The sequence below is a fragment of the Electrophorus electricus genome, chromosome 8 (assembly GCF_041902795.1).
Source record: "Electrophorus electricus isolate QZ-2024a chromosome 8, ASM4190279v1, whole genome shotgun sequence".
Lineage (NCBI taxonomy): Eukaryota > Metazoa > Chordata > Actinopteri > Gymnotiformes > Gymnotidae > Electrophorus > Electrophorus electricus.
In genome coordinates, this window is record NC_137504.1 from 6,744,029 (window position 1) to 6,769,284 (window position 25,256).

The following is a 25,256-nucleotide window of genomic DNA, read 5'->3' on the forward strand; positions in this document are numbered from 1 at the left end:
CACAAACACACACACACACACTCCCAAACTCCCTCCTCCCTCCAACACACACACACACACTCCCCCAAACTCCCTCCCCTCCCTCCAACACACACACACACACACTCCCAAACTCCCTCCCTCCCTCCAACACACACACACACACACACTCCCAAACTCCCTCCCTCCCTCCAACACACACACACACTCCCCAAACTCCCTCCTCCTCAACACACACACACACTCCCAAACTCCCTCCCTCCCCCTCCCTCCAACACACACTCCCCAAACTCCTCCCTCCCTCCCTCAAACACACACACACACACACACTCCCAAACTCCTCCCTCCTCCCCTCCCTCCAACACACACACACACACACACACACACACACACACACTCCCAAACTCCCTCCCTCCTCTGTTGCCTCAGCTCCCATCTCCTCACTTTTATCTGACTCTCACTCCTCCATTTTGCATCTACCAGGCTCATTCACTCTGTCCATCAGCATTTTTTTTGCTCTGACTCTCGTCCATCTCCCTTTTGTCTGGCTCTCTCCCTCCTGCTCTGACTCTCCCTGCTCCTTGCTCTGGCTCCGCCTCTTCCTCCAAACTTTACTTTCGTTTGTCCTCCTCCTCCTTTTGTATCAAACTCATCTGTCTGCTCACTCAACACACACACACACACACACTCCCAAACTCCCTCCTCCTCCCTCAAACACACACACACACACACACACTCCCAAACTCCCTCCCTCCCTCCAACACACACACACACTCCCCAAACTCCCTCCCTCCCTCCAACACACACACACATGAAACTCCACTCCCCTCCTCCAACACACACACACACACACACACACACACACACACACACACACACACACACTCCCAAACTCCCTCCCTCCCTCCAACACACACACACACACACACACACACACTCCCAAACTCCCTCCCTCCCTCCCTCAGCACACACACACACACACTCCCCAAACTCCTCCCTCCCTCAAAACACACACACACACACACTCCCAAACTCCCTACCTCCCTCCCTCCAACACACACACACACACACACACACACACACTCCCAAACTCCCTCCCTCCCTCCAACACACACACACACTCCCCAAACTGCCTCCCTCCCTCCAACACACACACTCCCCAAACTCCCTCCCCTCCCTCAACACACACACACACTCCCAAACTCCCTCCCTCCCTCCAACACACACACACACACACACACTCCCAAACTCCCTCCCTCCCTCCAACACACACACACACTCCCAAACTCCCTCCCTCCAACACACACACACTCCCAAACTCCCTCCCTCCAACACACACACACTCCCCAAACTCCCTCCCTCCAACACACACACACACACTCCCCAAACTCCTCCCTCCCTCCAACACACACACACACACTCCCAAACTCCCTCCCTCCCTCCAACACACACCCCCACACACTCCCAAACTCCCTCCCTCCCTCCAACACACACACACACTCCCAAACTCCCTCCCTCCCTCAACGCACACACACACTCCCAAACTCCCTCCCTCCCTCCAACACACACACACACACTCCCAAACTCCCTCCTCCCTCCAACACACACACACACACACACACACACTCCAAACTCCTCCCTCCCTCCAACACACACACACACACACACACACTCCCAAACTCCCTCCCTCCCTCCAACACACACACACACACTCAGCCCTCCCTCCCTCCAACACACACACACACACACTCCCCAAACTCCCTCCCTCCCTCCAACACACACACACACTCCCCAAACTCCCTCCCTCCCTCCAACACACACACACACTCCCCAAACTCCCTCCTCCCTCCAACACACACACACACACACACACACACACACTCCCAAACTCCCTCCCTCCCTCCAACACACACACACACACACACACTCCCAAACTCCCTCCCTCCCTCCAACACACACACACACACACACACTCCCCAAACTCCTCCTCCCTCCAACACACACACACTCCCAAACTCCCTCCCTCCCTCCAACACACACACACACTCCCAAACTCCTCCCTCCCTCCAACACACACACACACTCCCAAACTCCCTCCCTCCCTCAACACACACACACACTCCCCAAACTCCCTCCCTCCCTCCAACACACACACACACACACACACACACTCCCAAACTCCCTCCAACACACACACACTCCCAAACTCCCTCCCTCCCTCCAACACACACACACTCCCAAACTCCCTCCCTCCCTCCAACACACACACACTCCCAAACTCCCTCCACTCCCTCCAACACACACACACACACTCCCAAACTCCTCCACTCCTCCAACACACACACACACTCCAAACTCCCTCCCTCCCTCCAACACACACTCCCCAAACTCCCTCCCTCCCTCCAACACACACACACACACTCCCAAACTCCCTCCCTCCCTCCAACACACACACACACACTCCCAAACTCCCCTCCCTCCCTCAAACACACACACACACCCAAACTCCCTCCCTCCCTCAAACACACACACACACACTCCCAAACTCCCTCCCTCCCTCAAACACACACACACACTCCCAAACTCCCTCCCTCCCTCCCTCCCTCCAACACACACACACACTCCCAAACTCCCTCCAACACACACACACACACACACACTCCCAAACTCCCTCCCTCCCTCCCTCAACACACACACACTCCCAAACTCCCTCCAACACACACACACACTCCCAAACTCCCTCCCTCCCTCAAACACACACACACACACACACACTCCCAAACTCCCCTCCCTCCCTCCCTCCAACACACACACACTCCCCAAACTCCCTCCAACACACACACACACACACACTCCCAAACTCCCTCCCTCCCTCCAACACACACACACACACACACACACACTCCCAAACTCCCTCCCTCCCTCCCAACACACACACACACACACACACACTCCCAAACTCCCTCCCTCCCTCCAACACACACACACACACACACTCCCAAACTCCTCCCTCCCTCCCTCCAACACACACACACACACACACTCCCCAAACTCCCTCCCTCCCTCCAACACACACACACACACTCCCAAACTCCCTCCCTCCAACACACACACACACACACACACACTCCCAAACTCCCTCCCTCCCCTCCCTCCAACACACACACCTCCCCAAACTCCCTCCCTCCCTCCAACACACGCATACCTCCCAAACTCCCTCCCTCCCTCCAACACACACATACACTTGCACTCCCAAACTCCCTCCCTCCTCCAACACCTCCACGCACCTCCCAAACTCCTCCCTCCCTCCAACACACACACACACACTCCCCAAACTCCCACTCCCTCCCTCCAACACACACACACACACACTCCCAAACTCCCTCCCTCCCTCCAACACACACACACACACACTCCCAAACTCCCTCCCTCCCTCCCTCCAACACACACACACACACACACACACACTCCCAAACTCCACCTCCTCCCTCCCTCCAACACACACACACACACTCCCAAACTCCTCCCTCCCTCCAACACACACACACACTCCCAAACTCCCCTCCCTCCCTCCAACACACACACACACTCCCAAACTCCCTCCCTCCCTCAACACACACACACACACACACTCCCCAAACTCCCTCCCTCCCTCCAACACACACACACACACACACACTCCCAAACTCCCTCCCTCCACTCAACACACACTCCCAAACTCCCTCCCTCCCTCCCTCCAACACACACACACACTCCCCAAACTCCCTCCCTCCAACACACACACACACACACACACTCCCAAACTCCCTCCCTCCAACACACACACACACTCCCCAAACTCCCTCCCTCCCTCCAACACTTTCACACACACACACACTCCCAAACTCCCTCCCTCCCTCCCACACACACACACACTCCCAAACTCCCTCCCTCCCTCCCACACACACACACACTCCCAAACTCCCTCCCTCCCTCCCACACACACACACCCAAACTCCCTCCCTCCCTCCCACACACACACACACACACACTCCCAAACTCCTCCCTCCCTCCCTCCAACACACACACACACACACACACACACACACACACACACACACACACTCCCAAACTCCCTCCCTCCCTCCCTCCAACACACACACACTCCCAAACTCCCTCCCTCCCTCCAACACACACACACACACAATCCCAAACTCCCTCCCTCCCTCCAACACACACACACACACACACTCCCAAACTCCCTCCTCCCTCCCTCCAACACACACACACACTCCCAAACTCCCTCCCTCCCTCCAACACACACACACACACACACACTCCCAAACTCCCTCCCTCCCTCCAACACACACACACTCCCAAACTCCCTCCCTCCCTCCCTCCAACACACACACACACACACACACTCCCAAACTCCCTCCCTCCCTCCTCCAACACACAGACACACTCCCAAACTCCTCCCTCCCTCCCTCCAACACACAGACACACTCCCAAACTCCCTCCCTCCCCCTCCCTCCAACACACAGACACACTCCCAAACTCCTCCCTCCCTCCCTCCAACACACAGACACACTCCCAAACTCCCTCCCTCCCTCCCTCCAACACACAGACACACTCCCAAACTCCCTCCCTCCCTCCAACACACACACACACTCCCAAACTCCCTCCCTCCCTCAACACACACACACACTCCCAAACTCCCTCCCTCCCTCCAGCACACACACACACACTCCCCAAACTCCCTCCCTCCCTCCAACACACACACACACTCCCAAACTCCCTCCCTCCCTCCAACACACACACACACACACACACTCGAAACTCCCTCCCTCCCTCCAACACACACACACACACACACTCCCAAACTCCCTCCCTCCCTCCAACACACACACTCCCAAACTCCCTCCCTCCCTCCAGCACACACACACACTCCCAAACTCCCTCCCTCCCTCCAACACACACACACTCCCCAAACTCCCTCCTCCCTCCAACACACACACACACACACTCCCAAACTCCCTCCCTCCCTCCAACACACACACACACACACACACTCCCAAACTCCTCCCCTCACCTCAACACACACACACACACTCCCAAACTCCCTCCCTCCCTCCAACACACACACACACACACTCCCAAACTCCCTCCCTCCCTCCAACACACACACACACACTCCCCAAACTCCTCCCTCCCTCCAACACACACACACACTCCCAAACTCCCTCCCTCCCTCCAACACACACACACACTCCCAAACTCCCTCCCTCCCTCCAACACACACACACACACTCCCAAACTCCCTCCCTCCCCTCCAACACACACACACTCCCCAAACTCCCTCCCTCCAAACACACACACACACACACACACTCCCAAACTCCCCTCCCTCCCTCCAACACACACACACACACACTCCCAAACTCCCTCCAACACACACACACACACACACACACTCCTAAACTCCCTCCCTCCCTCCAACACACACACACACACACACTCCCAAACTCCCTCCCTCCCTCAACACACACACACACACACTCCCAAACTCCTCCCTCCCTCCAACACACACACACACACACACTCCCCAAACTCCCTCCCTCCCTCCAGCAACACACACACACACACACACACACCCAAACTCCCCTCCCTCCCTCCCACACACACACACACTCCCAAACTCCCTCCCTCCCTCCAACACACACACACACACTCCCAAACTCCCTCCCTCCCTCCAACTTTACACACACTCCCAAAACTCCCTCCCTCCTCCAACACACACACACTCCCAAACTCCCTCATCCCTCAACACACACACACACACTCCCAAACTCCCTCCCTCCTCACCTGCACCTCCCAAACTCCCTCCATCCCTCCAACACACACACACACTCCCAAACTCCCTCCCTCCCTCCAACACACACACACACACTCCCCAAACTCCCTCCCTCCCTCCAACACACACACACACTCCCAAACTCCCTCCCTCCCTCCAACACACACACACACACTCCCAAACTCCCCTCCCTCCACTCCAACACACACACACACTCCCAAACTCCCTCCCTCCCTCCAACACAGACACACACTCCCAAACTCCCTCCCTCCCACTCCAACACACACACACACTCCCAAACTCCCTCCAACACACACACACACACACTCCCCAAACTCCCTCCCTCCCTCACTCCCTCCAACACACACACACACACTCCCAAACTCCCTCCCTCCAACACACACACACACACTCCCAAACTCCCTCCCTCAACACACACACACACACTCCCCAAACTCCCTCCTCCCTCCAACACACACACACACACACTCCCAAACTCCCTCCCTCCCTCCAACACACACACTCCCCAAACTCCCTCCACTCCACTCCAACACACACACTCCAAACTCCCTCCCACTCCCTCCAACACACACACACTCCCAAACTCCCTCCCTCCCTCCAACACACACACACACACACACACACTCCCAAACTCCCTCCAACACACACACACACACACTCCCCAAACTCCTCCCTCAACACACACACACACACACACAAACACTCCCAAACTCCCTCCCTCCAACACACACACACACACACACAAGCACTCCCAAACTCCCTCCCTCCCTCCAACACACACACACACACACACACACTCCCAAACTCCCTCCCTCCCTCCAACACACACACACACACACTCCCAAACTCCCTCCCTCCAACACACACACACACACTCCCAAACTCCCTCCCTCCCTCCAACACACACACACACTCCCAAACTCCCTCCCTCCCTCCAACACACACACACACACACACACTCCCAAACTCCCTCCTCCCTCCAACACACACACACACACACACTCCCCGACCCTCCCTCCCTCCAACACACACACACACACTCCAAACTCCCTCCCTCCCTCCAACACACACACACACACTCCCAAACTCCCTCCCTCCCTCCAACACACACACACACACACACACATACAAACTCCCTCCCTCCCTCCAACACACACACACACACACACACACTCACAAACTCCCTCCTCCCTCCAACACACACACACACACACACACACACACACACACTCCCCAAACTCCCTCCCTCCCTCCAACACACACACACACACACACACACTCCCCAAACTCCCTCCCTCCCTCCAACACACACACACACACACTCCCAAACTCCCTCCCTCCCTCCAACACACACACACTCCCAAACTCCTCCCTCCCTCCAACACACACACTCCCAAACTCCCTCCCTCCCTCCAACACACACACACACACACACACACACACACACACACTCCCAAACTCCTCCCTCCCTCCAACACACACACACACACACACACACACACACACTCCCAAACTCCCTCCCTCCCTCCAACACACACACACACTCCCAAACTCCCTCCCTCCCTCCAACACACACACACACACACACTCCCCAAACTAACTCCCTCCCTCCAACACACACACACTCCCAAACTAACTCCCTCACTCCAACACACACACACACACACACACACACACACACACTCCCAAACTCCCTCCCTCCTCCAACACACACACACACACTCCCAAACTCCTCCCTCCCTCCAACACACACACACACTCCCCAAATTCCCTCCCACTCCCTCCAACACACACACACTCCCAAACTCCCTCCCTCCTCCAACACACACACACACACACACACTCCCAAACTCCCTCCCTCCCTCCAACACACACACACACACACTCCCAAACTCCCTCCTCCCTCCAACACACACACACACTCCCCAAACTCCCTCCCTCCCTCCAACACACACACACACACACACTCCCAAACTCCCTCCCTCCCTCAAACACACACACACACACACACACACACACACACACTCCCAAACTCCCTCCTCCCTCCCTCCAACACACACACACACACACACACACACACACACATTCCCAAACTCCCTCCCTCCCTCCTCCAACACACACACATTCCCAAACTCCCTCCCTCCCTCCCTCCAACACACACACACACACATTCCCAAACTCCCTCCCTCCCTCCCTCCAACACACACACACATTCCCAAACTTACTCCCTAAACACACACACACACACACACACACACACACATTCCCAAACTCCCTCCCTCCCTCCCTCCAACACACACACACACACACACACACACACACATTCCCAAACTCCCTCCCTCCCTCCCTCCAACACACACACACATTCCCAAACTCCCTCCCCTCCCTCCCTCCAACACACACACACACACACACACACACGCCACACTCCCTCCCTCCCTCCCTACAAAACACACACACACACTCCCAAACCTCCCACACTCCCACCCCCCCCCCATCCTCCCCACTCCCCTCCCTCCCTCCCTCCACACACACAACACTCCCAACTCCTCTCCCTCCCTCCAACACACACCACACTCCCAAACTCCTCCTCCCTCCCTCCAACACACACACACACTCCCAAACTCCCTCCCTCCCTCCCTCCAACACACACACACACTCCCAAACTCCCTCCCTCCCTCCCTCCAACACACACACACACTCCCAAACTCCCTCCCTCCCTCCCTCCAACACCAACACACACCACTCCCCTCCACACACACCACTCCCAAACTCCCTCCCTCCCTCCAACACACACACACTCCCAAACTCCCTCCCTCCCTCCAACACACACACTTCCCAAACTCCCTCCCTCCCTCCCTCCAACACACACACACACTCCCAAACTCCCTCCCTCCCTCCAACACACACACACACTCCCAAACTCCCTCCCTCCCTCCCAACACACACACACACTCCCAAACTCCCTCCCTCCCTCCAACACACACACACACTCCCAAACTCCTCCCTCCCTCCCTCCCTCCAACACACACACACACTCCCAAACTCCCTCCCTCCCTCCACACACACACACACTCCCAAACTCCCTCCCTCCACACACACACACACACACACTCCCAAACTCCCTCCCTCCCTCCAACACACACACACACACACTCCCAAACTCCCTCCAACACACACACACACACACACTCCCAAACTCCCTCCCTCCCTCCAACACAACACACCTCCCAAACTCCCTCCCTCCCCCAACACACACACACTCCCAAACTCCCTCCCTCCCTCCCACACACACACACCCAAACTCCCTCCCTCCCTCCAACACACACACACTCCCCAAACTCCCTCCCTCCCTCCAACACACACACACACTCCCAAACTCCCTCCCTCCCTCCAACACACACACACACTCCCAAACTCCCTCCCTCCCACACACACACACTCCCAACTCCCTCCCTCCAACACACACACACACTCCCAAACTCCCTCCCTCCTTCCCTCCAACACACACACACACTCCCAAACTCCCTCCCTCCCTCCAACACACACACACACACTCCAAACTCCCTCCCTCCCTCCAACACACACACACACACTCCCAAACTCCCTCCCTCCCTCCAACACACACACACATCCCAAACTCCCTCCCTCCCTCCACACACACACACACACTCCCAAACTCCCTCCCTCCAACACACACACACACTCCCAAACTCCCTCCCTCCCTCCAACACACACACACACTCCCAAACTCCCTCCCTCCCACCACACACACACACTCCCAAACTCCCTCCCTCCCTCCCTCCAACACACACACACACACTCCCAAACTCCCTCCCTCCCTCCTCCAACACACACACACACTCCCAAACTCCCTCCCCTCCCTCCCTCCAACACACACACACACACTCCCAAACTCCCTCCCTCCTTCCCTCCAACACACAACACACACTCCCAAACTCCCTCCCTCCTTCCCTCCAACACACACACACACACTCCCAAACTCCCTCCCTCCCTCCAACACACACACACACACTCCCAAAACTCCCTCCCTCCCTCCAACACACACACTCCCAAACTCCCTCCCTCCCTCCAACACACACACACTCCCAAACTCCCTCCCTCCCTCCAACACACACACACTCCCAAACTCCCTCCCTCCCTCCAACACACACACACTCCCAAACTCCCTCCCTCCCTCCAACACACACACACTCCCAAACTCCCTCCCTCCCTCCAAACACACACACACTCCCAAACTCCCTCCCTCCCTCCAACACACACACACTCCCAAACTCCCTCCCTCCCTCCAACACACACACACTCCCAAACTCCTCCCTCCCTCCAACACACACACACTCCCAAACTCCCTCCCTCCCTCCAACACACACACACTCCCAAACTCCCTCCCTCCCTCCAACACACACACACTCCCAAACTCCCTCCCTCCCTCCAACACACACACACTCCCAAACTCCCTCCCTCCCTCCAACACACACACACTCCCAAACTCCCTCCCTCCCTCCAACACACACACACTCCCAAACTCCCTCCCTCCCTCCAACACACACACACACACTCCCACACTCCCTCCCTCCAACACACACACACACACACTCCCACACTCCCTCCCTCCAACACACACACACACACACTCCCACACTCCCTCCCTCCAACACACACACACACACACACACTCCCACACTCCCTCCCTCCAACACACACACACACACACACACTCCCACACTCCCTCCCTCCAACACACACACACACACACACACACTCCCACTCCCTCCCTCCAACACACACACACACACACTCCCACACTCCCTCCCTCCAACACACACACACTCCCACACTCCCTCCCTCCAACACACACACACACACACTCCCTCCCTCCCTCCCTACAACACACACACACACTCCCAAACTCCCTCCCTCCCTCCAACACACACACACACACACTCCCAAACTCCCTCCCTCCCTCCAACACACACACACACTCCCAAACTCCCTCCCTCCCTCCCTCCAACACACACACTCCCAAACTCCCTCCCTCCAACACACACACACACTCCCAAACTCCCTCCCTCCAACACACACACACACACTCCCAAACTCCCTCCCAAACTCCCTCCCTCCCACACACTCCCAAACTCCCTCCCTCCCTCCTCCAACACACACACACTCCCACACTCCCTCCCTCCAACACACACACACTCCCACACTCCCTCCCTCCAACACACACACCACACACTCCCTCCCTCCCTCCTACAACACCACACACACTCCCAAACTCCCTCCCTCCCTCCAACACACACACACACTCCCAAACTCCCCTCCCTCCAACACACACACTCCCAAACTCCCTCCCTCCCTCCCTCCAACACACACACACTCCCAAACTCCCTCCCTCCAACACACACACACACACCCCAAACTCCCTCCCAAACTCCCTCCCTCCCACACACTCCCAAACTCCCTCCCTCCCTCCCTCCAACACACACACACTCCCAAACTCCCTCCCTCCCTCCCTCCAACACACACACACACTCCCAAACTCCCCTCCCTCCCTCCCTCCAACACACACACACACTCCCAAACTCCCTCCCTCCCTCCCTCCAACACACACACACACTCCCAAACTCCCTCCCTCCAACACACACACACACACTCCCAAACTCCCTCCCTCCAACACACACACACACACTCCCAAACTCCCTCCCAAACTCCCTCCCTCCCACACACTCCCAAACTCCCTCCCTCCCTCCCTCCAACACACACACACTCCCAAACTCCCTCCCTCCCTCCCTCCAACACACACACACACTCCCACACTCCCTCCCTCCAACACACACACACACTCCCACACTCCCCTCCAACACACACACACACTCCCACACTCCCTCCAACACACACACACACTCCCACACTCCCTCCAACACACACACACACTCCCACACTCCCTCCAACACACACACACACTCCCACACTCCTCCCTCCCTCCAACACACACTCCCACACTCCCTCCCTCCCTCCAACACACACTCCCACACTCCCTCCCTCCCTCCAACACACACTCCCACACCTCTCCCTCCCTCCCTCCAACACACACTCCCACACTCCCTCCCTCCCTCCAACACACACTCCCACACTCCCTCCCTCCCTCCAACACACACTCCCACACTCCCTCCCTCCCTCCAACACACACTCCCACACTCCCTCCCTCCCTCCAACACACACTCCCACACTCCCTCCCTCCCTCCAACACACACTCCCACACTCCCTCCCTCCCTCCAACACACACTCCCACACTCCCTCCCTCCCTCCAACACACACTCCCACACTCCCTCCCTCCCTCCAACACACACTCCCACACTCCCTCCCTCCCTCCAACACACACTCCCACAACTCCCTCCCTCCCTCCAACACACACTCCCACACTCCCTCCCTCCCTCCAACACACACTCCCACACTCCCTCCCTCCCTCCAACACACACTCCCACACTCCCTCCCTCCCTCCAACACACACTCCCACACTCCCTCCCTCCCTCCAACACACACTCCCACACTCCCTCCCTCCCTCCAACACACACTCCCACACTCCCTCCCTCCCTCCAACACACACTCCCACACTCCCTCCCTCCCTCCAACACACACTCCCACACTCCCTCCCTCCCTCCAACACACACTCCCACACTCCCTCCCTCCCTCCAACACACACTCCCACACTCCCTCCCTCCCTCCAACACACACACACACTCCCACACTCCCTCCCTCCAACACACACACACACTCCCACACTCCCTCCCTCCAACACACACACACACACTCCCACACTCCCTCCCTCCAACACACACACACACTCCCACACTCCCTCCCAAACTCCCTCCCTCCCACACACTCCCACACTCCCTCCCTCCCTCCCTCCAACACACACTCCCACACTCCCTCCCTCCAACACACACACACACTCCCACACTCCCTCCCTCCAACACACACACACACTCCCACACTCCCTCCCAAACTCCCTCCCTCCCACACACTCCCACACTCCCTCCCTCCCTCCCTCCAACACACACTCCCACACTCCCTCCCTCCAACACACACACACACTCCCACACTCCCTCCCTCCAACACACACACACACACTCCCACACTCCCTCCCCTCCAACACACACTCCCACACTCCCTCCCTCCAACACACACACACACTCCCACACTCCCTCCAACACACACTCCCACACTCCCTCCCTCCCTCCAACACACACTCCCACACTCCCTCCCTCCCTCCAACACACACTCCCACACTCCCTCCCTCCCTCCAACACACACTCCCACACTCCCTCCCCTCCCTCCAACACACACTCCCACACTCCCTCCCTCCCTCCAACACACACTCCCACACTCCCTCCCTCCCTCCAACACACACTCCCCACTCCCTCCCTCCCTCCAACACACACTCCCACACTCCCTCCCTCCCTCCAACACACACTCCCACACTCCCTCCCTCCCTCCAACACACACTCCCACACTCCCTCCCTCCCTCCAACCCACACTCCCACACTCCCTCCTCCTCCAACACACACTCCCACACTCCCTCCCTCCCTCCAACACACACACACACTCCCACACTCCCTCCCTCCAACACACACACACACTCCCACACTCCCTCCCTCCAACACACACACACACTCCCACACTCCCTCCCTCCAACACACACACACACACACCCACACTCCCTCCCTCCAACACACACACACACTCCCACACTCCCTCCCAAACTCCCTCCCTCCCACACACTCCCACACTCCCTCCCTCCCTCCCTCCAACACACACTCCCACACTCCCTCCCTCCAACACCACACACACACTCCCACACTCCCTCCCTCCAACACACACACACACTCCCACACTCCCTCCCAAACTCCCTCCCTCCCACACACTCCCACACTCCCTCCCTCCCTCCCTCCAACACACACTCCCACACTCCCTCCCTCCAACACACACACACACTCCCACACTCCCTCCCTCCAACACACACACACACACTCCCACACTCCCTCCCTCCAACACACACTCCCACACTCCCTCCCTCCAACACACACACACACTCCCACACTCCCTCCCTCCCTCCAACACACACACACACTCCCACACTCCCTCCCTCCCTCCAACACACACACACACTCCCACACTCCCTCCCTCCCTCCAACACACACACACACTCCCACACTCCCTCCCTCCCTCCAACACACACACACACTCCCACACTCCCTCCCTCCCTCCAACACACACACACACTCCCACACTCCCTCCCTCCCTCCAACACACACACACACTCCCACACTCCCTCCCTCCCTCCAACACACACACAACTCCCACACTCCCTCCCTCCCTCCAACACACACACACACTCCCACACTCCCCTCCCTCCCTCCAACACACACACACACTCCCACACTCCCTCCCTCCCTCCAACACACACACACACTCCCACACTCCCTCCCTCCCTCCAACACACACACACACTCCCACACTCCCTCCCTCCCTCCAACACACACACACACTCCCACACTCCCTCCCTCCCTCCAACACACACACACACTCCCACACTCCCTCCCTCCCTCCAACACACACACACACTCCCACACTCCCTCCCTCCCTCCAACACACACACACACTCCACACTCCCTCCCTCCCTCCAACACACACACACTCCCACACTCCCTCCCTCCCTCCAACACACACACACACTCCCACACTCCCTCCCTCCCTCCAACACACACACACACTCCCACACTCCCTCCCTCCCTCCAACACACACACACACTCCCACACTCCCTCCCTCCCTCCAACACACACACACACTCCCACACTCCCTCCCCTCCCTCCAACACACACACACACTCCCACACTCCCTCCCTCCCTCCAACACACACACACACTCCCACACTCCCTCCCTCCCTCCAACACACACACACACTCCCACACTCCCTCCCTCCCTCCAACACACACACACACTCCCACACTCCCTCCCTCCCTCCAACACACACACACACTCCCACACTCCCTCCCTCCCTCCAACACACACACACACTCCCACACTCCCTCCCTCCCTCCAACACACACACACACTCCCACACTCCGTCCCTCCCTCCAACACACACACACACTCCCACACTCCCTCCCTCCCTCCAACACACACACACACACTCCCACACTCCCTCCCTCCCTCCAACACACACACACACTCCCACACTCCCTCCCTCCCTCCAACACACACACACACTCCCACACTCCCTCCCTCCCTCCAACACACACACACACTCCCACACTCCCTCCCTCCCTCCAACACACACACACACTCCCACACTCCCTCCCTCCCTCCAACACACACACACACTCCCACACTCCCTCCCTCCCTCCAACACACACACACACTCCCACACTCCCTCCCTCCCTCCAACACACACACACACTCCCACACTCCCTCCCTCCCTCCAACACACACACACACTCCCACACTCCCTCCCTCCCTCCAACACACACACACACTCCCACACTCCCTCCCTCCCTCCAACACACACACACACTCCCACTCCCTCCCTCCCTCCAACACACACACACACTCCCTCCCTCCCTCCAACACACACACACACTCCCTCCCTCCCTCCAACACACACACACACTCCCTCCCTCCCTCCACACACACACACACACTCCCTCCCTCCCTCCAACACACACACACACTCCCTCCCTCCCTCCAACACACACACACACTCCCTCCCTCCCTCCAACACACACACACACTCCCTCCCTCCCTCCAACACACACACACACTCCCACCTCCCTCCCTCCCTCCAACACACACACACACTCCCACACTCCCTCCCTCCCTCCACACACACACACACTCCCACACTCCCTCCCTCCCTCCAACACACACACACACTCCCACACTCCCTCCCTCCCTCCAACACACACACACACTCCCACACTCCCTCCCTCCCTCCAACACACACACACACTCCCACACTCCCTCCCTCCCTCCAACACACACACACACTCCCACACTCCCTCCCTCCCTCCAACACACACACACACTCCCACACTCCCTCCCTCCCTCCAACACACACACACACTCCCACACTCCCTCCCTCCCTCCAACACACACACACACTCCCACACTCCCTCCCTCCCTCCAACACACACACACACTCCCACACTCCCTCCCTCCCTCCAACACACACACACACTCCCACACTCCCTCCCTCCCTCCAACACACACACACACTCCCACACTCCCTCCCTCCCTCCAACACACACACACACTCCCTCCCTCCCTCCAACACACACACACACTCCCTCCCTCCCTCCAACACACACACACACTCCCACACTCCCTCCCTCCCTCCAACACACACACACACTCCCACACTCCCTCCCTCCTCCAACACACACACACACTCCCACACTCCCTCCCTCCCTCCAACACACACACACACTCCCACACTCCCTCCCTCCCTCCAACACACACACACACTCCCACACTCCCTCCCTCCCTCCAACACACACACACACTCCCACACTCCCTCCCTCCCTCCAACACACACACACACTCCCACACTCCCTCCCTCCCTCCAACACACACACACACTCCCACACTCCCTCCCTCCCTCCAACACACACACACACTCCCACACTCCCTCCCTCCCTCCAACACACACACACACTCCCACACTCCCTCCCTCCCTCCAACACACACACACACTCCCACACTCCCTCCCTCCCTCCAACACACACACACACTCCCACACTCCCTCCCTCCCTCCAACACACACACACACTCCCACACTCCCTCCCTCCCTCCAACACACACACACACTCCCACACTCCCTCCCTCCCTCCAACACACACACACACTCCCACACTCCCTCCCTCCCTCCAACACACACACACACTCCCACACTCCCTCCCTCCCTCCAACACACACACACACTCCCACACTCCCTCCCTCCCTCCAACACACACACACACTCCCACACCCCTCCCTCCCTCCAACACACACACACACTCCCACACTCCCTCCCTCCCTCCAACACACACACACACTCCCACACTCCCTCCCTCCCTCCAACACACACACACACTCCCACACTCCCTCCCTCCCTCCAACACACACACACACTCCCACACTCCCTCCCTCCCTCCAACACACACACACACTCCCCAACCCCTCCCTCCCTCCAACACACACACACACTCCCACACTCCCTCCCTCCCTCCAACACACACACACACTCCCACACTCCCTCCCTCCCTCCACACACACACACACTCCCACACTCCCTCCCTCCCTCCAACACACACACACACTCCCACACTCCCTCCCTCCCTCCAACACACACACACACTCCCACACTCCCTCCTCCCTCCAACACACACACACACTCCCACACTCCCTCCCTCCCTCCAACACACACACACACTCCCACACTCCCTCCCTCCCTCCAACACACACACACACTCCCACACTCCCTCCCTCCCTCCAACACACACACACACTCCCACACTCCCTCCCTCCCTCCAACACACACACACACTCCCTCCCTCCCTCCCTCCCTCCAACACACACACACACTCCCACACTCCCTCCCTCCCTCCAACACACACACACACTCCCACACTCCCTCCCTCCCTCCAACACACACACACACTCCCACACTCCCTCCCTCCCTCCCTCCAACACACACACACACTCCCACACTCCCTCCCTCCCTCCCTCCAACACACACACACACTCCCACACTCCCTCCCTCCCTCCCTCCAACACACACACACACTCCCACACTCCCTCCCTCCCTCCAACACACACACACACTCCCACACTCCCTCCCTCCCCTCCAACACACACACACACTCCCACACTCCCTCCCTCCCTCCAACACACACACACACTCCCACACTCCCTCCCTCCCTCCAACACACACACACACTCCCACACTCCCTCCCTCCCTCCAACACACACACACACTCCCACACTCCCTCCCTCCCTCCAACACACACACACACACTCCCACACTCCCTCCACACACACACACACACTCCCACACCTCCCTCCCTCCAACACACACACACACTCCCACACTCCCTCCCTCCAACACACACACACACTCCCACACTCCCTCCCTCCAACACACACACACACTCCCACACTCCCTCCCTCCAACACACACACACACTCCCACACTCCCTCCCTCCAACACACACACACACTCCCACACTCCCTCCCTCCAACACACACACACACTCCCACACTCCCTCCCTCCAACACACACACACACTCCCACACTCCCTCCCTCCAACACACACACACACTCCCACACTCCCTCCCTCCAACACACACACACACTCCCACACTCCCTCCCTCCAACACACACACACACTCCCACACTCCCTCCCTCCAACACACACACACACTCCCACACTCCCTCCCTCCAACACACACACACACTCCCACACTCCCTCCCTCCAACACACACACACACTCCCACACTCCCTCCCTCCAACACACACACACACTCCCACACTCCCTCCCTCCAACACACACACACACTCCCACACTCCCTCCCTCCAACACACACACACACTCCCACACTCCCTCCCTCCAACACACTCCCACACTCCCTCCCTCCAACACACTCCCACACTCCCTCCCTCCAACACACACACACACTCCCACACTCCCTCCCTCCAACACACACACACACTCCCCACACTCCCTCCCTCCAACACACACACACACTCCCACACTCCCTCCCTCCAACACACACACACACTCCCACACTCCCTCCCTCCAACACACACACACACACACCACTCCCTCCCTCCAACACACACATACACACACTCCCTCCCTCCAACACACACACACACACACTCCCTCCCTCCAACACATACACACACACACTCCCACCCTCCAACACACACACACACACACACACACTCCCACCCTCCAACACACACACACACACACACACACACTCCCACCCTCCAACACACACACACACACACACTCCCACCCTCCAACACACACACACACACTCCCACCCTCCAACACACACACACACACTCCCACCCTCCAACACACACACACACACTCCCACCCTCCAACACACACACACACACACACACACACACTCCTCCCTCCAACACACACACTCCCACACTCCCTCCCTCCAACACACACACACACTCCCACACTCCCTCCCTCCAACACACACACACACTCCCACACTCCCTCCCTCCAACACACACACACACTCCCACACTCCCTCCCTCCAACACACACACACACTCCCACACTCCCTCCCTCCAACACACACACACACTCCCACACTCCCTCCCTCCAACACACACACACACACACACACTCCCTCCCTCCAACACACACACACACACACACACTCCCTCCCTCCAACACACACATACACACACTCCCTCCCTCCAACACACACACACACACACTCCCTCCCTCCAACACACACACACACACACTCCCACCCTCCAACACACACACACACACACACACTCCCACCCTCCAACACACACACACGCACACACACTCCCACCCTCCAACACACACACACACACACTCCCACCCTCCAACACACACACACACACACACTCCCACCCTCCAACACACACACACACACTCCCACCCTCCAACACACACACACACACTCCCACCCTCCAACACACACACACACACACACACACACTCCCTCCCTCCAACACACACACTCCCACACTCCCTCCCTCCAACACACACACACACTCCCACACTCCCTCCCTCCAACACACACACACACTCCCACACTCCCTCCCTCCAACACACACACACACTCCCACACTCCCTCCCTCCAACACACACACACACACTCCCACCCTCCAACACACACACACACACACACACACACTCCCTCCCTCCCCACACACACACACTCCCACACTCCCTCCCTCCAACACACACACACACTCCCACACTCCCTCCCTCCAACACACACACACACTCCCACACTCCCTCCCTCCAACACACACACACACTCCCACACTCCCTCCCTCCAACACACACACACACTCCCACACTCCCTCCCTCCAACACACACACACACTCCCACACTCCCTCCCTCCAACACACACACACACTCCCACACTCCCTCCCTCCAACACACACACACACTCCCACACTCCCTCCCTCCAACACACACACACACTCCCACACTCCCTCCCTCCAACACACACACACACTCCCACACTCCCTCCCTCCAACACACACACACACTCCCACACTCCCTCCCTCCAACACACACACACACCCCACACTCCCTCCCTCCAACACACACACACACTCCCACACTCCCTCCCTCCAACACACACACACACTCCCACACTCCCTCCCTCCAACACACACACACACCCACACTCCCTCCCTCCAACACACACACACACTCCCACACTCCCTCCCTCCAACACACACACACTCCCACACTCCCTCCCTCCAACACACACACACACACTCCCACACTCCCTCCCTCCAACACACACACACACACACACACTCCCTCCCTCCAACACACACACACACACACACTCCCTCCCTCCAACACACACACACACTCCCACACTCCCTCCCTCCAACACACACACACACACTCCCACACTCCCTCCCTCCAACACACACACACACTCCCACACTCCCTCCCTCCAACACACACACACACTCCCACACTCCCTCCCTCCAACACACACACACACTCCCACACTCCCTCCCTCCAACACACACACACACTCCCACACTCCCTCCCTCCAACACACACTCACTCACACACACACACAATGCAATGGAGCCAGTGGTGCACGAGCTCACAAACGTAGCTGGTGCCTGTATAGGCATGTTCGTCACGGCGAAGCAGACAATAGGCAAACAACAGTCAGACTGCAATCCGTTAACCTAGAATAAAGCATTTTGTTACAAAAGAAATATAAGACTTCGCTACCTCCAGGGGTCGTGCTAAACAATGTTCCTCCAGGCGTTGTAGAATAATCTTGGGGCAAATGGGCCGCGTCGTTGACTGTCACTCGTCTGGTGGCCGGAATTGCCCGACTGGTGGTCTTCTGACTGCTTATGGACATTCTGAAACTATTCTGTCCACAAGCCTAACAAGCTGCCTTAATCGAACTGAAGCTCTGCAGCCTAAACCAAAGGAACAGAATTAGCGACTGTGCTAATTCGCTTTAAGAAATGCAGTTAACTAAATAGACAATTTTACTTAGTTAACTAACTAGCGTCAGCTAACGTTACCACGAAAATGCTGGATGTTAGCTAGCAATAAGCTAACTAGCAAGCCAGATTCCCAACTGTTAACCTTCGTTTTTCGCATACGATGATTATATACAAAAAAATAAATACTACTAAATATTTGAGTTTACACTTCACTTCATTCACACTCTCAAACTAGCTAGTTAGCTAAAATGATAGGCTTTTCAGCAAGCACGTTTTCTCTCACTACCTCATACATACACCACGCATTCAACAAAGTGCTACGAGGAAAGGGCTATTTAAATGAGGGGAAATGGTGTAACGTCGTACTCATTGGCATGTGACAGAATTGCAAGGGCACGACGGGAGTTGTAGTTTTTCCACTTAGCTATCTGTTGACTGTCATTTCAGACAAATATATACCAAGAACTGGATAAGCTGCAGAGAACCGGATTTATTTTTTTGTTTGTTTGTTTGTTTGTCGGCATCTTATGTAAACAATTTAAGTTAATGATGTGCACACGTATTTTGTTTTAAACCCAAAATTCAGTTAGAATAATAACAGCAAAGTTTAATTAGTATGGAGAGTAAGCTACAGAGACTTGGAAGCGTCACCTGGAATTTTGTGTCTGGCCTATTGTATACAGCACGATGGCCTTCTGCTTTAAACCAGTAATTATGCATTCTATAAACGGCACATTTTGAAAGTTCAATTTTTGTCTGTAGTTAGGCAAACTTTGATTTTTTTTCTATTTTGAATTGTCTTAAATGTGGAGTGGGTAATATTGTAGAAACCAGCAGTGTAAGCTAGTATTTGAAAAATATTCAACCGAAAAAAAAAACATTCGCTACTTTCAGCCCTCAGTCCAAAGCCACTAACCTACTTGACTACAAGTGGAGTCAACGAGAGCGCGCTGGTAAGAGGCGCACATGGTGTAGATGTTATCAGGCGAAGCTATAAACATCCGCAACGTTAGAATAAGTTTTGAATGTTTATTTTGGCTTGTCAGCGAGTTTAATCCATTTCACCCTGTCGAAACAAATGCAATATCTACATGGTTTATATCTTTTAGCAGACGCACTTGTTAAGGCCAGAGTCACTTTACAGAATTAAATGATAGGAGATTTATCTTATCTAACCTTATTTTTCTTTGCTTAAAAGTACAGACTGTTGTAGGTGTGACATGGTTATGGTCATAAGCAGTTTATTAATGAAAGCAAATTACGCCACCATGGGAATTTCCCCAAAGGAACTGAAAATACATCGACGCGTTCGTTAGACCAGGGGAGCAAAAGACGGCAATTCTCAATATAGTATATTTTAGAAAATGATTAATAAAATGCAATTTTATTCCACAAACTAACATTAGTTGACCAAAGGTAACAAAATCATTCACATCATGAGAGCAAGCCAACATCAAAAAGGTGCCGAGTCATAAGTTCGGAGGATCCTTTAACGTATGGAAAGCCAAAGTAGCCAAAGTTCGCATCAAACTAAAGCGTTTTATTTGTAAACCAGCGAAAAAAGCGCAGTTTTGGAAGTTTCTACGCGTAAACTATGCTGCCTTAAGTACTCTAAAATTGCAATTTTTATGCCACTTCTGGGTCCCTCTAACGCCCTTAAACGCGTCCCTTCTGGGTCCCTTAAACACGCCGCTTTATAGTAAGATAATGAGCTCCACCTGCCGGTTTTTGACAGCCAATAGACTTGAACTTTCTTCGCCCAATCGCCCACGAACAAGGTCAGACCAGACAAGCTCACTACAGATCTGGTAAACAAGTGCTAAAGTTTGTTTATTTTTGTGATTCACATATGTGGTAATTTGCTGGATAATTTGTTTATTCATACAATTCTTAGCTAGCCATGTTAGCTAGCTAGAAGTTTAGTAGACCTAGCAGTAGTGACCATGGTTAGCTGCTTACAGCTGGAAAATGGTGAGGAGAAACCTCATTTTGCATTGTTGACAGACACTTCATGACTGCACTTGACTACTATTAACAGACAATCCTGGACCTGATGTACTTCAGTCCACATTAATGAGGTAAGGGCCATTTTAAATGAGTTAATTGCTGAGTCCGTTAAACTGGTAAAACACTAACCAGAGACAACTAACTGATAATTGGCTGCAAGACAAAGCTCACCCAAAGGTAGCTATAGTTGGCCAGTCAAGAGTTGTTTCTAGAGCTAGACTGAAAGCAAGTTTGTCATCTTGTTGGAACAAATGCATGTTTGTGTCAACTTGATGGCTAGCTAGATATCAGAGGTGTGGGTTGATAGTGTCATTATAGCAAGTACTTGCTTCACAGTTTTCTTATGGTTAAATTGAATAAAAGGGGAAGGGGTTATCACAACAAACTCAAGAGGGATGCGAAACAACAGATATGGATAACAGTGCCCATTCTTTCATTCTGTATTAACCAGCTTCCCATGATAAAACCATGGTAACTGAAAAAACTTACTTACTTTTCACTTGGTTGTCGCTGCATCCAATAGACTTCCCACTGATCTTATAGAAGTCCGCCCCCTTTCCGTGTCCTCTGGATCAGCACATCCATTGTATTGTGATACACTTCTGTTGTGTTGTGGCTGGATTTGCAGCATTTTCTGAGTTTCCAAAATGTAGTGCGTTTTGTCATTTTGATGAATATGCTTTGTGTATTTGCAGCATGTTTTTTTCATTTGAAGCACGATGGGTCCTGGCCACTGTATATATAAGCACTTCTTCCAATTTAAAATCGCATTAATGCTAACATTTAATTCCATTAATTATTGGTGGACCTTTTCTAATGAATAATCCTTTTATGTGTGCTTTGATTCAAATAGCCTACTATATATCCTAACAGCCAATTTTTTTTCCCCCCATCTATAAAACCATTATGTTCTCGGTGGTGATAAATTCTGTATTGTCCTGGAAATAGATTCTGTGTAAACCAGCTCTTTTATTGTAGAATATCTTTTAAAACATTATGATCTGTTCAGTTTAATTTCTTTTTGATTTCTGTAAATAACCAAACAATGTGTATTACAAAGTGTATGCAAAATTCCAATCGTAATAAATGCAAGATTTCTGAGCTTAAAGGGTTAATATAATGCTTAAATATTTAATTTGTCTAATTCTTTCAGCCAATGAAAGGAAGTAAATTAGGGAGAAAATGATCTTTTACAAAATTAATACTTTTCGTAGCTTTTTACAATCCAATTTCCTCATCTTTTTACAGTGAGCCACAATTACTGCAGAAATCATTTTATCTTCCATTCTTTCACAATATTTGGTCTCTTTGGCTGCAACTCCTGCTCTCCCTTTCCCATCTCTGCCTTCTTCTTAAGCTCTTGGGCCATAGGAGATGCAGGTGCATTGAGATCATTTGCTGTTTAGCTGCCAATACATTTCTGCATGCTAGGTTTAAATGCCTAGGCCTCCAAGATAAAGACAATGTTTAGGCAATGAAGAAATGACTCCTCACAAAGATAAAGGAAGTCTTCCAGACAATAGAGTCAGCTCATTACCTTTGCTGTGGAGTGGAAGCTACTTCTATTTCTACCTCAGTGCTTAGCCTACCGCCTAGTTCTACCTCAGTGCCTATGCCTCAGAGTCCTGCACTTGCCTCAAATGCAACAAAAAGAGGGTTATGGACAGATTTTAGTTTACATGTTTTGTCAGCTCAACATTACCGATCAGCTGGAACAGATGTAATAGTTGAAATGCACCGTTACTGTGAGGAGAAATGAATTGATTGAGATAAGGATCCACTTTTTTTGGTGGCAAGAGCTTCACAAACATTTCTAACCTTGATCATACTTGCCATGGAATATTGTATTATTTATGGACTTGGGTATTGTAGTTGCTTCGGTACACACAGAAAGAATGTTTTTAAAGGCAGGGGAGGTTCTCAGCAAAACACAGAGCAGACTTTAGGGGAAACGTGTAAACATGGTCTTGTTCCTTAACAAAAACCCATGAATAACAGTAGGTTTAATCATTTATGTCATTTCACATTAACATGCTTTTCCTGAACAAAAAATGTTCATGTGGAATGTTTTGTCAAGAAGAAAGATAAACACCAACCTGGTAAAAAGGGGGGCTCTTTTCCATCCCT

The 25,256-nt window shown here is 54.8% G+C and overlaps 1 protein-coding gene and 1 long non-coding RNA gene across 2 annotated transcripts in view; one reads left to right on the forward strand and one right to left on the reverse strand.

Annotated features, from left to right (window-relative positions):
- eif4ebp1 (eukaryotic translation initiation factor 4E binding protein 1) overlaps positions 1–21,448 on the reverse strand; it is a 47,232-nt gene extending 25,784 nt beyond the window's left edge. The window contains exons 1-2 of the mRNA XM_035526751.2: positions 21,201–21,448; positions 20,896–21,092 (exon numbers count right to left, since the gene is read on the reverse strand). Of these exons, the coding sequence (XP_035382644.1) occupies positions 20,896–21,031 (136 nt within the window). The 5' untranslated portion in view covers positions 21,032–21,092; positions 21,201–21,448. The remainder of the gene's footprint in view (positions 1–20,895; positions 21,093–21,200) is intronic.
- A 1,448-nt stretch (positions 21,449–22,896) lies between these two features.
- Positions 22,897–25,256, forward strand: part of LOC145658939 (uncharacterized) — a 41,245-nt gene continuing 38,885 nt past the window's right edge. The window contains exons 1-2 of the long non-coding RNA XR_014124828.1: positions 22,897–22,930; positions 23,127–23,200. This is a non-coding gene — a long non-coding RNA (uncharacterized LOC145658939). The remainder of the gene's footprint in view (positions 22,931–23,126; positions 23,201–25,256) is intronic.